Below are 16,344 nucleotides of genomic sequence, written 5' to 3'. Positions count from 1 at the left end.
AACTCAATCACATTTGAACCATTCTGATTGGTCCCAGAAACCGATGGGTTGGGCCAGAGCAAGAACACACGTGGGTAAAGCGGTGTTTTAAAAATGTGTTATTGGCTTTGATACTCTGGTTAGAGATGATCCAATTGCTGATTACTTTGTTTTGTACAACACCCCTCATTTTCACGTCACCACAAGTTATTTCAACGATGGCAGTCTCAGACTGAAGTATGTGGAGAACATAGAGCAGAGGAATAATTCAGTTTGAGTCATCAGGCAACTGAATCAGTGCTTCTTTTGCCTAAAAGTAGTACCTACAGTGGCTCGCGAAAGTAATCACCCCCTTGGCATTAATCTTATTTTGTTGCCATACAACCTGAAATTAAAATAGATTTTTGGGGGGTTTGTATCATTTGATTTACACAACATGCCACTTGAAGATTGCTAAATATTTTTCATTGTGAAACAAACAAGAAATAAGACAAGAAAACTGAAAACTTGAGCGTGCATAACTATTCACTCATTGTCCTGCTGGAAGGTGAACCAATCTCAAATCTCTGGAAGACTGAAACAGGTTTCCCTCATGAATTGAATTCCCTCATGAAACAGGTTTCCCTCATGCGCTATCCATCATTCCTTCAATTCTGACCAGTTACTCAGTCCCTGCCGATGGAAAAACATCCACACAGCATGATGCTTCCACTACCATGCTTCACTGTGGGGATGGTATTCTCGGGGTGATGAGAGGTGTTGGGTTTGCCCCAGACATAGTGTTTTCCTTGATGGCCAAAGAGCTCAATTTTAGTCTCATCTGACCAGAGTATCTTCTTTCATATGTTTGGGGAGTCTCCCACATGCCTTTTGGTGAACAGCAGACATGTATTTTTTGTTTTTTTTAAGCAATGGCTTTTTTTCTGGCCACTCTTCCGTGAAGCCCAGCTCTGTGGAGTGCATGGCTTAAAGTGGTTCTATGGACAGATAATCCAATATCCACTATGGAGCTTTGCAGCTCCTTCAGGGTTATCTTTGTTGCCTCTCTGATTAATGCCCTCCTTGCCTGGCCCGTGAGTTTTGGTGGGCGGCCCTCTCTTGGCGGGTTTGTTGTGGTGCCATATCCTTTCCATTCTTTAATAATGAATTTAATGGTGCTCAGTGGGATGTTCAAAATGTTGGATATTTTTTTATAACCCAACCCTAATCTGTACTTCTTCTCCACAACTTCCTCCCTGACCTGTTTGGAAAGCTCCTTGGTCATCATGGTGCCGCTTGCTTGGTGGTGCCCCTTGATTAGTGGTGTTGCAGACTCTGGGGCCTTTCAGAACAGGTGTATATATACTGAGATCATGTGACAGATCATGTGACACTTAGATTGCACACAGGTGGACTTTATTTAACTAATTATGTGACTTCTGAAAGTAATTGGTTGCACCAGATCTTATTTAGGGGCTTCATAGCACACTTTTCTGTGTTTTTTTTTGTTGTTGAATTTTTTTAAACAAGTAGTTTTTTTCATTTCACTTCACCAATTTGGACTATTTTGTATATGTCCATTACATGAAATCCAAATAAAAATAAATTTAAATTACAGGTTGTAATGCAACGAAATAGGAAAAAAGCCAAGGGGGGTGAATACTTTTACAAGGCACTGTATTTCACCTGATGAACAGTAGGCTGTGTATGAGTAGGCTAGGTATTGTACCTATTTCACCTGATGAACAGTAGGCCGTGTATGAGTAGGCTAGGTATTGTACCTATTTCACCTGATGAACAGTAGGCCGTGTATGAGTAGGCTAGGTAATGTACCTATTTCACCTGATGAACAGTAGGCCGTGTATGAGTAGGCTAGGTATTGTACCTATTTCACCTGATGAACAGTAGGCCGTGTATGAGTAGGCTAGGTAATGCAGAGAAAACAACACTGAAGAGTAAAACATAAATATAAATGATGACTACATATAAATACCACTCAGTGCTAACATGCCTGTTGTTGTAGCAAGTACACTTTCACTAGTGCAAGGTCTGCCTCTGCATAGCTGTGTGTGTGTGTGGCATTAGAGCAGATACATGCTTCTTGCATTTGCATGCCTGCATCATTATGAGTTTGAGCGTGTCTCTCCCTTCCCTTCCGTGATTGCACACAGCTCACTCCTGGGGTGGTCTGATGTGGTGTGGGGTCTCCTCAGCTGTTGTCCAGGGGCTGGTTGGCGCTGTGGACTTGGGGCTGGTCGGGGCTGTGGACTTGGGGCTGTGGACCTGTGGGTGGTCTGGGCTGTGGACCTGGTCAGGGATGTGGACCTGGTCAGGGATGTGGACCTGGGGCAGCTGTTCTCTCCAGTAGGTGAACTGGCTGAAGGTGTCAGGGCAGGAGACGTCAGAGACGTGGCCTCTAATCAACAGGGGAAAGACGTGGTCCACCACCTCACACAGGCCACCATACCTGGTAGGGACACAAACAGAAACATAATTCACTTCATTGTTCATAGACAGACACAAAGACAGAGAGAGGAAGAGAGAGCTACTGAGGGAGAGAGAAACAGAGACAGACAAAGACAGAGGGAGAAAGATAGAGGGATGAAGAGAAAGAGAGAGATGTCTAACTTACGATGAGATGTTGGTCTTAGCGTGTTCCTGTATCAGCTCTCCCTTGGGGTTGACTGTGAAGATCCTGTTTAGGGGAACGCCCACCTCCTTATAGGAATACACATCCTAAACAACAACAACTTTAACAACAACCGACATACTATCCAAAAACACGCATACAGTAGCAAACAGAATATTCAGGTTGCAAATAGCCTTTTGGCTGAATCTGTCACATTTACAGATCGGTTACAGATCGGTTACAGATCGGTTACAGATCGGTTACAGATCGGTTACAGATCGGTTACAGATCGATTACAGATCGGTTACAGATCGATTACAGATCGGTTACAGATCGATTACAGATCGGTTACAGATCGGTTACAGATCGGTTACAGATCGGTTACAGATCGATTACAGATCGATTACAGATCGATTACAGATCGGTTACAGATCGGTTACAGATCGGTTACAGATCGGTTACTGATCGATTACAGATCGGTTACAGATCGGTTACAGATCGGTTACAGATCGATTACAGATCGGTTACAGATCGGTTACAGATCGGTTACAGATCGATTACAGATCGGTTACAGATCGATTACAGATCGGTTACAGATCGGTTACAGATCGGTTACAGATCGGTTACAGATCGGTTAATTACTGTGCATGGTTCCAGTCAGATGAAGGCAGATGTTTCCATAAGGTAATGTGTGCAGTGAGGGAGGGAGCGGGGCTCTCACCGTGGCTCTGTTGCCGAAGGCTGCGTAGAAAGGCTCAGTGTTGGGGTGGAACAGCTGCTTCACGTCGGTCAGACACTGGATCTTAAACCTCTCAGGCTTCTTCTCTATCACCTCCCTACAGGAAGGACAAGAAGGACGGGACAGGATGGAATCATCGTTATACAATACAGGGATAGCTAGTTCTATTACATCAGCGGCTCTACATCGTTACATATGATTGTCCACTTTTGTGTTTGACTCTTTGATTCTGCTGTGTTTATTTTTAGGATGGTGATGAACGATGGTGTGTGACTGTATGTGTTCCTCACCTGTGCAGAGCTGAGAACAGACTGCTGGGGCTGAGTAGGACAGGTCCAATAGGCAGCATGGTTCCTCTCTCGTTGACCCAGTGTAGATACCCCCTCGTCATATCAGCCATACCTATGGCCCTCGCTGAGCAGTACATAAACTTATAACCATTCCTGAAAGAGAGAGAGAGAGGGATAGAGAGAGAGAAACAAATCATATTTTGATAAACTCCCATATCTACTGGTTGAAATACCACAGTGTGACATCACAGCAGCAAGATCTGTGACCTGTTGCCACAAGAAAAGGTCAACCAGTGAAGAACACACACCACCCATTTATTTATTTTCCCCTTGTGTACTTTAACTATTTGCACATCGTTACAACACTGTATATAGACATAATATGACATTTGTAATGTCTTTATTCTTTTGGAACGTTTGTGTAATGTTTACTGTTCATTTTTATTGTTTATTTCACTTTTTTGTTTTTATCTACCTCACTTGCTTTGGCAATGTAAACATGTTTCCCACGCCAATAAAGCCCCTTGAATTGAATTGAAAGATAGAAGGATAGGTAGAGCAAGAGAATGAGACTGAATGATTCTACTGTCTCAGTGTTTCCTAAGAGCGATGGAGGGGACAGTAGTTTAACTAATGAGCGTCAGGGACAGGGCTGCCTTCATGAGGGTGCAACGTACTAAACCTTGTAGATTGAAACACCATGAATAAAGTTGATATGATTCATTGATCTTACGTTGAGCCCTATTCTAAATGTGACCTAGGTTTCATTACTGTAATGCTCATCTATAGTTATTGAATTACTCCTGTGGTTACTCACTGGCTGACTCGGTGGTAGAGGCGGGCAATGCCCTGATGCGTCCAGTCTTTACCCAGCGTGGGTAGAATGTGGCCCAGGGTGTCCGACCTGAAAGAGAGGACACGAGCACACGCACGCACACACACCTCATTAGACTACCATTAACAGAGATTTCACATGATCACACACAATTGCCAATAAAACTCATGCACACACACACACACACCTGGTGATGGTGCCGTCAATGTCTGAGATGATGATCTTGTCGTCCCAGCTCCAGAGGTAGATGGTGCCCTGGCAGCGGCAGGTGCCCTGGTACTGAGTGGTCACACTGAACACCACCTCATTAGGACCCACCTTCAACTGCAGACTGGCCTGAGGACACAAAGACTACATTACCCATACACCCTCTAACGCTAACCCTGCTACTGAGTGGTTCAACTGCAGACTGGCCTGAGGACACAAAGACTACATTACCCATACACCCTCTAACGCTAGCCCTGCTACTGAGAGGTTCAACTGCAGACTGGCCTGAGGACACAAAGACTACATTACCCATACACCCTCTAACGCTAACCCTGCTACTGAGTGGTTCAACTGCAGACTGGCCTGAGGACATAAAGACTACATTACCCATATAGACTAACTATAACCCTGCTACTGAGTGGTTCAACTGCAGACTGGCCTGAAGACTACATTAGCCAGACACACTGAACACAACGTCGCCAGATAAAGAGGTCAGAAGTATTGTTCCTCACCAGCTGCTCTGGGGTCAGTCTGAGGGTCTTCCTGTAGCACACACTACCGGGTGTGAGAAGGGGTTCGGCGTTGCAGGATTCTGAGCCCTGATTGGACAATCTGTGGTCCTCATCGCTGGAGGAAGACTCCTCCTTCATTCTGTCATGACAACAGTTAAGATATAAATACATTTTTTACTTTAAAACCAGAATATAAACACTATATAAACATGTAGTATACATGACTTTATAACCAGAATATAAACACTATATAAACATGTAGTATACATGACTTTATAACCAGAATATAAACACTATATAAACATGTAGTATACATGACTTTATAACCAGAATATAAACACTATATAAACATGTAGTATACATGACTTTATAACCAGAATATAAACACTATATAAACATGTAGTATACATGACTTTATAACCAGAATATAAACACTATATAAACATGTAGTATACATGACTTTATAACCAGAATATAAACACTATATAAACATGTAGTATACATGACTTTATAACCAGAATATAAACACTATATAAACATGTAGTATACATGACTTTATAACCAGAATATAAACACTATATAAACATGTAGTATACATGACTTTATAACCAGAATATAAACACTATATAAACATGTAGTATACATGACTTTATAACCAGAATATAAACACTATATAAACATGTAGTATACATGACTTTATAACCAGAATATAAACACTATATAAACATGTAGTATACATGACTTTATAACCAGAATATAAACACTATATAAACATGTAGTATACATGACTTTATAACCAGAATATAAACACTATATAAACATGTAGTACACATGACTTTATAACCAGAATATAAACACTATATAAACATGTAGTATACATGACTTTATAACCAGAATATAAACACTATATAAACATGTAGTATACATGACTTTATAACCAGAATATAAACACTATATAAACATGTAGTATACATGACTTTATAACCAGAATATAAACACTATATAAACATGTAGTATACATGACTTTATAACCAGAATATAAACACTATATAAACATGTAGTACACATGACTATATAACCAGAATATAAACACTATATAAACATGTAGTACACATGACTTTATAACCAGAATATAAACACTATATAAACATGTAGTATACATGACTTTATAACCAGAATATAAACACTATATAAACATGTAGTATACATGACTTTATAACCAGAATATAAACACTATATAAACATGTAGTATACATGACTTTAAAACCAGAATATAAACACTATATAAACATGTAGTATACATGACTTTATAACCAGAATATAAACACTATATAAACATGTAGTATACATGACTTTAAAACCAGAATATAAACACTATATAAACATGTAGTATACATGACTATATAACCAGAATATAAACACTATATAAACATGTAGTATACATGACTTTATAACCAGAATATAAACACTATATAAACATGTAGTATACATGACTTTATAACCAGAATATAAACACTATATAAACATGTAGTATACATGACTTTATAACCAGAATATAAACACTATATAAACATGTAGTATACATGACTTTATAACCAGAATATAAACACTATATAAACATGTAGTATACATGACTTTAAAACCAGAATATAAACACTATATAAACATGTAGTATACATGACTTTATAACCAGAATATAAACACTATATAAACATGTAGTATACATGACTTTATAACCAGAATATAAACACTATATAAACATGTAGTATACATGACTTTATAACCAGAATATAAACACTATATAAACATGTAGTATACATGACTTTAAAACCAGAATATAAACACTATATAAACATGTAGTATACATGACTTTAAAACCAGAATATAAACACTATATAAACATGTAGTATACATGACTTTATAACCAGAATATAAACACTATATAAACATGTAGTATACATGACTATATAACCAGAATATAAACACTATATAAACATGTAGTATACATGACTTTATAACCAGAATATAAACACTATATAAACATGTAGTATACATGACTATATAACCAGAATATAAACACTATATAAACATGTAGTATACATGACTATATAACCAGAATATAAACACTATATAAACATGTAGTATACATGACTATATAACCAGAATATAAACACTATATAAACATGTAGTATACATGACTATATAACCAGAATATAAACACTATATAAACATGTAGTATACATGACTTTATAACCAGAATATAAACACTATATAAACATGTAGTATACATGACTTTAAAACCAGAATATAAACACTATATAAACATGTAGTATACATGACTTTAAAACCAGAATATAAACACTATATAAACATGTAGTATACATGACTTTATAACCAGAATATAAACACTATATAAACATGTAGTATACATGACTTTATAACCAGAATATAAACACTATATAAACATGTAGTATACATGACTATATAACCAGAATATAAACACTATATAAACATGTAGTATACATGACTTTATAACCAGAATATAAACACTATATAAACATGTAGTATACATGACTTTATAACCAGAATATAAACACTATATAAACATGTAGTATACATGACTATATAACCAGAATATAAACACTATATAAACATGTAGTATACATGACTTTAAAACCAGAATATAAACACTATATAAACATGTAGTATACATGACTTTAAAACCAGAATATAAACACTATATAAACATGTAGTATACATGACTTTAAAACCAGAATATAAACACTATATAAACATGTAGTATACATGACTTTAAAACCAGAATATAAACACTATATAAACATGTAGTATACATGACTTTAAAACCAGAATATAAACACTATATAAACATGTAGTATACATGACTATATAACCAGAATATAAACACTATATAAACATGTAGTATACATGACTATATAACCAGAATATAAACACTATATAAACATGTAGTATACATGACTTTATAACCAGAATATAAACACTATATAAACATGTAGTATACATGACTTTAAAACCAGAATATAAACACTATATAAACATGTAGTATACATGACTATATAACCAGAATATAAACACTATATAAACATGTAGTATACATGACTATATAACCAGAATATAAACACTATATAAACATGTAGTATACATGACTACATAACCAGAATATAAACACTATATAAACATGTAGTATACATGACTTTATAACCAGAATATAAACACTATATAAACATGTAGTATACATGACTTTAAAACCAGAATATAAACACTATATAAACATGTAGTATACATGACTATATAACCAGAATATAAACACTATATAAACATGTAGTATACATGACTATATAACCAGAATATAAACACTATATAAACATGTAGTATACATGACTATATAACCAGAATATAAACACTATATAAACATGTAGTATACATGACTATATAACCAGAATATAAACACTATATAAACATGTAGTATACATGACTTTATAACCAGAATATAAACACTATATAAACATGTAGTATACATGACTTTATAACCAGAATATAAACACTATATAAACATGTAGTATACATGACTTTAAAACCAGAATATAAACACTATATAAACATGTAGTATACATGACTTTAAAACCAGAATATAAACACTATATAAACATGTAGTATACATGACTATATAACCAGAATATAAACACTATATAAACATGTAGTATACATGACTATATAACCAGAATATAAACACTATATAAACATGTAGTATACATGACTATATAACCAGAATATAAACACTATATAAACATGTAGTATACATGACTTTATAACCAGAATATAAACACTATATAAACATGTAGTATACATGACTTTAAAACCAGAATATAAACACTATATAAACATGTAGTATACATGACTTTAAAACCAGAATATAAACACTATATAAACATGTAGTATACATGACTTTATAACCAGAATATAAACACTATATAAACATGTAGTATACATGACTTTATAACCAGAATATAAACACTATATAAACATGTAGTATACATGACTATATAACCAGAATATAAACACTATATAAACATGTAGTATACATGACTTTATAACCAGAATATAAACACTATATAAACATGTAGTATACATGACTTTATAACCAGAATATAAACACTATATAAACATGTAGTATACATGACTATATAACCAGAATATAAACACTATATAAACATGTAGTATACATGACTTTAAAACCAGAATATAAACACTATATAAACATGTAGTATACATGACTTTAAAACCAGAATATAAACACTATATAAACATGTAGTATACATGACTTTAAAACCAGAATATAAACACTATATAAACATGTAGTATACATGACTTTAAAACCAGAATATAAACACTATATAAACATGTAGTATACATGACTTTAAAACCAGAATATAAACACTATATAAACATGTAGTATACATGACTATATAACCAGAATATAAACACTATATAAACATGTAGTATACATGACTATATAACCAGAATATAAACACTATATAAACATGTAGTATACATGACTTTATAACCAGAATATAAACACTATATAAACATGTAGTATACATGACTTTAAAACCAGAATATAAACACTATATAAACATGTAGTATACATGACTATATAACCAGAATATAAACACTATATAAACATGTAGTATACATGACTATATAACCAGAATATAAACACTATATAAACATGTAGTATACATGACTATATAACCAGAATATAAACACTATATAAACATGTAGTATACATGACTTTATAACCAGAATATAAACACTATATAAACATGTAGTATACATGACTTTAAAACCAGAATATAAACACTATATAAACATGTAGTATACATGACTATATAACCAGAATATAAACACTATATAAACATGTAGTATACATGACTATATAACCAGAATATAAACACTATATAAACATGTAGTATACATGACTATATAACCAGAATATAAACACTATATAAACATGTAGTATACATGACTATATAACCAGAATATAAACACTATATAAACATGTAGTATACATGACTTTATAACCAGAATATAAACACTATATAAACATGTAGTATACATGACTTTAAAACCAGAATATAAACACTATATAAACATGTAGTATACATGACTTTATAACCAGAATATAAACACTATATAAACATGTAGTATACATGACTATATAACCAGAATATAAACACTATATAAACATGTAGTATACATGACTTTATAACCAGAATATAAACACTATATAAACATGTAGTATACATGACTTTAAAACCAGAATATAAACACTATATAAACATGTAGTATACATTACTTTAAAACCAGAATATAAACACTATATAAACATGTAGTATACATGACTATATAACCAGAATATAAACACTATATAAACATGTAGTATACATGACTATATAACCAGAATATAAACACTATATAAACATGTAGTACACATGACTTTATAACCAGAATATAAACACTATATAAACATGTAGTATACATGACTTTATAACCAGAATATAAACACTATATAAACATGTAGTATACATGACTTTATAACCAGAATATAAACACTATATAAACATGTAGTATACATGACTTTATAACCAGAATATAAACACTATATAAACATGTAGTATACATGACTATATAACCAGAATATAAACACTATATAAACATGTAGTATACATGACTTTAAAACCAGAATATAAACACTATATAAACATGTAGTATACATGACTTTAAAACCAGAATATAAACACTATATAAACATGTAGTATACATGACTTTATAACCAGAATATGAACACTATATAAACATGTAGTATACATGACTTTATAACCAGAATATAAACACTATATAAACATGTAGTATACATGACTTTATAACCAGAATATAAACACTATATAAACATGTAGTATACATGACTTTATAACCAGAATATAAACACTATATAAACATGTAGTATACATGACTTTAAAACCAGAATATAAACACTATATAAACATGTAGTATACATGACTTTAAAACCAGAATATAAACACTATATAAACATGTAGTATACATGACTATATAACCAGAATATAAACACTATATAAACATGTAGTATACATGACTATATAACCAGAATATAAACACTATATAAACATGTAGTATACATGACTATATAACCAGAATATAAACACTATATAAACATGTAGTATACATGACTTTATAACCAGAATATAAACACTATATAAACATGTAGTATACATGACTTTAAAACCAGAATATAAACACTATATAAACATGTAGTATACATGACTATATAACCAGAATATAAACACTATATAAACATGTAGTATACATGACTATATAACCAGAATATAAACACTATATAAACATGTAGTATACATGACTATATAACCAGAATATAAACACTATATAAACATGTAGTATACATGACTATATAACCAGAATATAAACACTATATAAACATGTAGTATACATGACTTTATAACCAGAATATAAACACTATATAAACATGTAGTATACATGACTTTATAACCAGAATATAAACACTATATAAACATGTAGTATACATGACTTTAAAACCAGAATATAAACACTATATAAACATGTAGTATACATGACTTTAAAACCAGAATATAAACACTATATAAACATGTAGTATACATGACTATATAACCAGAATATAAACACTATATAAACATGTAGTATACATGACTATATAACCAGAATATAAACACTATATAAACATGTAGTATACATGACTATATAACCAGAATATAAACACTATATAAACATGTAGTATACATGACTTTATAACCAGAATATAAACACTATATAAACATGTAGTATACATGACTTTAAAACCAGAATATAAACACTATATAAACATGTAGTATACATGACTTTAAAACCAGAATATAAACACTATATAAACATGTAGTATACATGACTTTATAACCAGAATATAAACACTATATAAACATGTAGTATACATGACTTTATAACCAGAATATAAACACTATATAAACATGTAGTATACATGACTATATAACCAGAATATAAACACTATATAAACATGTAGTATACATGACTTTATAACCAGAATATAAACACTATATAAACATGTAGTATACATGACTTTATAACCAGAATATAAACACTATATAAACATGTAGTATACATGACTATATAACCAGAATATAAACACTATATAAACATGTAGTATACATGACTTTAAAACCAGAATATAAACACTATATAAACATGTAGTATACATGACTTTAAAACCAGAATATAAACACTATATAAACATGTAGTATACATGACTTTAAAACCAGAATATAAACACTATATAAACATGTAGTATACATGACTTTAAAACCAGAATATAAACACTATATAAACATGTAGTATACATGACTTTAAAACCAGAATATAAACACTATATAAACATGTAGTATACATGACTATATAACCAGAATATAAACACTATATAAACATGTAGTATACATGACTATATAACCAGAATATAAACACTATATAAACATGTAGTATACATGACTTTATAACCAGAATATAAACACTATATAAACATGTAGTATACATGACTTTAAAACCAGAATATAAACACTATATAAACATGTAGTATACATGACTATATAACCAGAATATAAACACTATATAAACATGTAGTATACATGACTATATAACCAGAATAAAAACACTATATAAACATGTAGTATACATGACTATATAACCAGAATATAAACACTATATAAACATGTAGTATACATGACTTTATAACCAGAATATAAACACTATATAAACATGTAGTATACATGACTTTAAAACCAGAATATAAACACTATATAAACATGTAGTATACATGACTATATAACCAGAATATAAACACTATATAAACATGTAGTATACATGACTATATAACCAGAATATAAACACTATATAAACATGTAGTATACATGACTATATAACCAGAATATAAACACTATATAAACATGTAGTATACATGACTATATAACCAGAATATAAACACTATATAAACATGTAGTATACATGACTTTATAACCAGAATATAAACACTATATAAACATGTAGTATACATGACTTTAAAACCAGAATATAAACACTATATAAACATGTAGTATACATGACTTTATAACCAGAATATAAACACTATATAAACATGTAGTATACATGACTATATAACCAGAATATAAACACTATATAAACATGTAGTATACATGACTTTATAACCAGAATATAAACACTATATAAACATGTAGTATACATGACTTTAAAACCAGAATATAAACACTATATAAACATGTAGTATACATTACTTTAAAACCAGAATATAAACACTATATAAACATGTAGTATACATGACTATATAACCAGAATATAAACACTATATAAACATGTAGTATACATGACTATATAACCAGAATATAAACACTATATAAACATGTAGTACACATTACTTTATAACCAGAATATAAACACTATATAAACATGTAGTATACATGACTTTATAACCAGAATATAAACACTATATAAACATGTAGTATACATGACTTTATAACCAGAATATAAACACTATATAAACATGTAGTATACATGACTTTATAACCAGAATATAAACACTATATAAACATGTAGTATACATGACTATATAACCAGAATATAAACACTATATAAACATGTAGTATACATGACTTTAAAACCAGAATATAAACACTATATAAACATGTAGTATACATTACTTTAAAACCAGAATATAAACACTATATAAACATGTAGTATACATGACTTTATAACCAGAATATAAACACTATATAAACATGTAGTATACATGACTTTATAACCAGAATATAAACACTATATAAACATGTAGTATACATGACTTTATAACCAGAATATAAACACTATATAAACATGTAGTATACATGACTTTATAACCAGAATATAAACACTATATAAACATGTAGTATACATGACTTTAAAACCAGAATATAAACACTATATAAACATGTAGTATACATGACTTTATAACCAGAATATAAACACTATATAAACATGTAGTATACATTACTTTAAAACCAGAATATAAACACTATATAAACATGTAGTATACATGACTATATAACCAGAATATAAACACTATATAAACATGTAGTATACATGACTTTATAACCAGAATATAAACACTATATAAACATGTAGTATACATGACTTTAAAACCAGAATATAAACACTATATAAACATGTAGTATACATGACTTTATAACCAGAATATAAACACTATATAAACATGTAGTATACATTACTTTAAAACCAGAATATAAACACTATATAAACATGTAGTATACATGACTATATAACCAGAATATAAACACTATATAAACATGTAGTATACATGACTATATAACCAGAATATAAACACTATATAAACATGTAGTATACATGACTTTATAACCAGAATATAAACACTATATAAACATGTAGTATACATGACTTTATAACCAGAATATAAACACTATATAAACATGTAGTACACATGACTTTATAACCAGAATATAAACACTATATAAACATGTAGTATACATGACTTTATAACCAGAATATAAACACTATATAAACATGTAGTATACATGACTTTATAACCAGAATATAAACACTATATAAACATGTAGTATACATGACTTTATAACCAGAATATAAACACTATATAAACATGTAGTATACATGACTATATAACCAGAATATAAACACTATATAAACATGTAGTATACATGACTATATAACCAGAATATAAACACTATATAAACATGTAGTATACATGACTTTATAACCAGAATATAAACACTATATAAACATGTAGTATACATGACTATATAACCAGAATATAAACACTATATAAACATGTAGTATACATGACTTTATAACCAGAATATAAACACTATATAAACATGTAGTATACATGACTTTATAACCAGAATATAAACACTATATAAACATGTAGTATACATGACTTTATAACCAGAATATAAACACTATATAAACATGTAGTACACATTTTTAGGGGTGGTTTCCCGGACAAATTTTAAACCTAGTCCTGCACAAATAAACAAACTCAAAGGAGAATCGGTTCATGAAACCGACCCTTTCTGTATAACGTATATGAGGATCTGTAAACTACAGTATATAAACATGTATTCAAGATAATTAAATTCTATTGCACATGATAAGCTTTTCTGGTGTTAGAAAAGTGTAGTTAGTTACCCGTTGACTGAAGCCATGCTGAGAGAGGTCTCACCCTCATCTCCAACTCCCGTCTCAGACACGGAGTCCTGGGGTAAAACAACCAGTCACACACTCATACAACAACCAGGACATTCTAAGAAATATAATACGCCAGTCCACTAGGCCTCCAATGCTGTAACTTCTGCAGAGTTTCCTAGTTATAGTTATGTTATAGAAGTTTGTTCAGGAGGTGTGTGTGTTACAGAGGTGTGTGTTACAGAGGTGTGTGTGTTACAGAGGTGTGTGTTACAGAGGTGTGTGTTACAGAGGTGTGTGTGTTACAGAGGTGTGTGTGTTACAGAGGTGTGTGTTACAGGGGTGTGTGTTACAGAGGTGTGTGTTACAGAGGTGTGTGTGTTACAGAGGTGTGTGTTAGAGGTGTGTGTGTTACAGAGGTGTGTGTGTTACAGAGGTGTGTGTTACAGAGGTGTGTACCGATTTGGAATCGCTGTTCCTGCTGCGCCATGAGAACCACCAGCGGCCTCCTTTCTTGGGCATCTTCTCCTTCATGATGTTCTCCACTGAGGCCTGGAACAAACGCACACAGTTCCTGACCAAAACTAAACTCAACAAAACTACTGAAATGCAAAAACACAGAGATACAAAAAAAACAAATGCAAAAACGTGCAGCTAGTGTCATATGTCTGGATGATGGCGATCTAATGAAGCGAGCTGGCGACAAAGGGAGAGAGAGAGAGAGAGAGAGGATAAACACACAAAGAGACGTACAGACAGATATGCTATACCCAACAGGCAGGCAG

The 16,344-nt window shown here is 31.6% G+C and overlaps 1 protein-coding gene across 5 annotated transcripts in view; it reads right to left on the bottom strand.

The window, feature by feature from the left end:
• Nucleotides 1-1,357: 1,357 nt before the first annotated feature.
• The window catches only part of LOC110498384 (phosphatidate phosphatase LPIN1), a 44,094-nt gene continuing 29,107 nt past the window's right edge, over nt 1,358-16,344 (bottom strand). For 3 of the 5 annotated variants that reach the window (XM_036955040.2, XM_090209632.1, XM_090209633.1), the window contains exons 13-21: nt 16,019-16,111; nt 15,563-15,630; nt 5,171-5,309; nt 4,639-4,787; nt 4,434-4,520; nt 3,617-3,769; nt 3,309-3,423; nt 2,591-2,694; nt 1,358-2,425 (exon numbers count right to left, since the gene is read on the bottom strand). In XM_036955040.2, the coding sequence (XP_036810935.2) occupies nt 2,131-2,425; nt 2,591-2,694; nt 3,309-3,423; nt 3,617-3,769; nt 4,434-4,520; nt 4,639-4,787; nt 5,171-5,309; nt 15,563-15,630; nt 16,019-16,111 (1,203 nt within the window). In that variant the 3' untranslated portion in view covers nt 1,358-2,130. The remainder of the gene's footprint in view (nt 2,426-2,590; nt 2,695-3,308; nt 3,424-3,616; nt 3,770-4,433; nt 4,521-4,638; nt 4,788-5,170; nt 5,310-15,562; nt 15,631-16,018; nt 16,112-16,344) is intronic. The other 2 variants (XM_036955041.2, XM_090209634.1) reach the window with 1 other exon arrangement.

Source organism: Oncorhynchus mykiss, chromosome 19 (assembly GCF_057628025.1).
Source record: "Oncorhynchus mykiss isolate SJ-2025 chromosome 19, ASM5762802v1, whole genome shotgun sequence".
Taxonomy (NCBI): Eukaryota; Metazoa; Chordata; class Actinopteri; order Salmoniformes; family Salmonidae; genus Oncorhynchus; species Oncorhynchus mykiss.
This window is presented reverse-complemented; position numbering and strand designations above follow the sequence as displayed.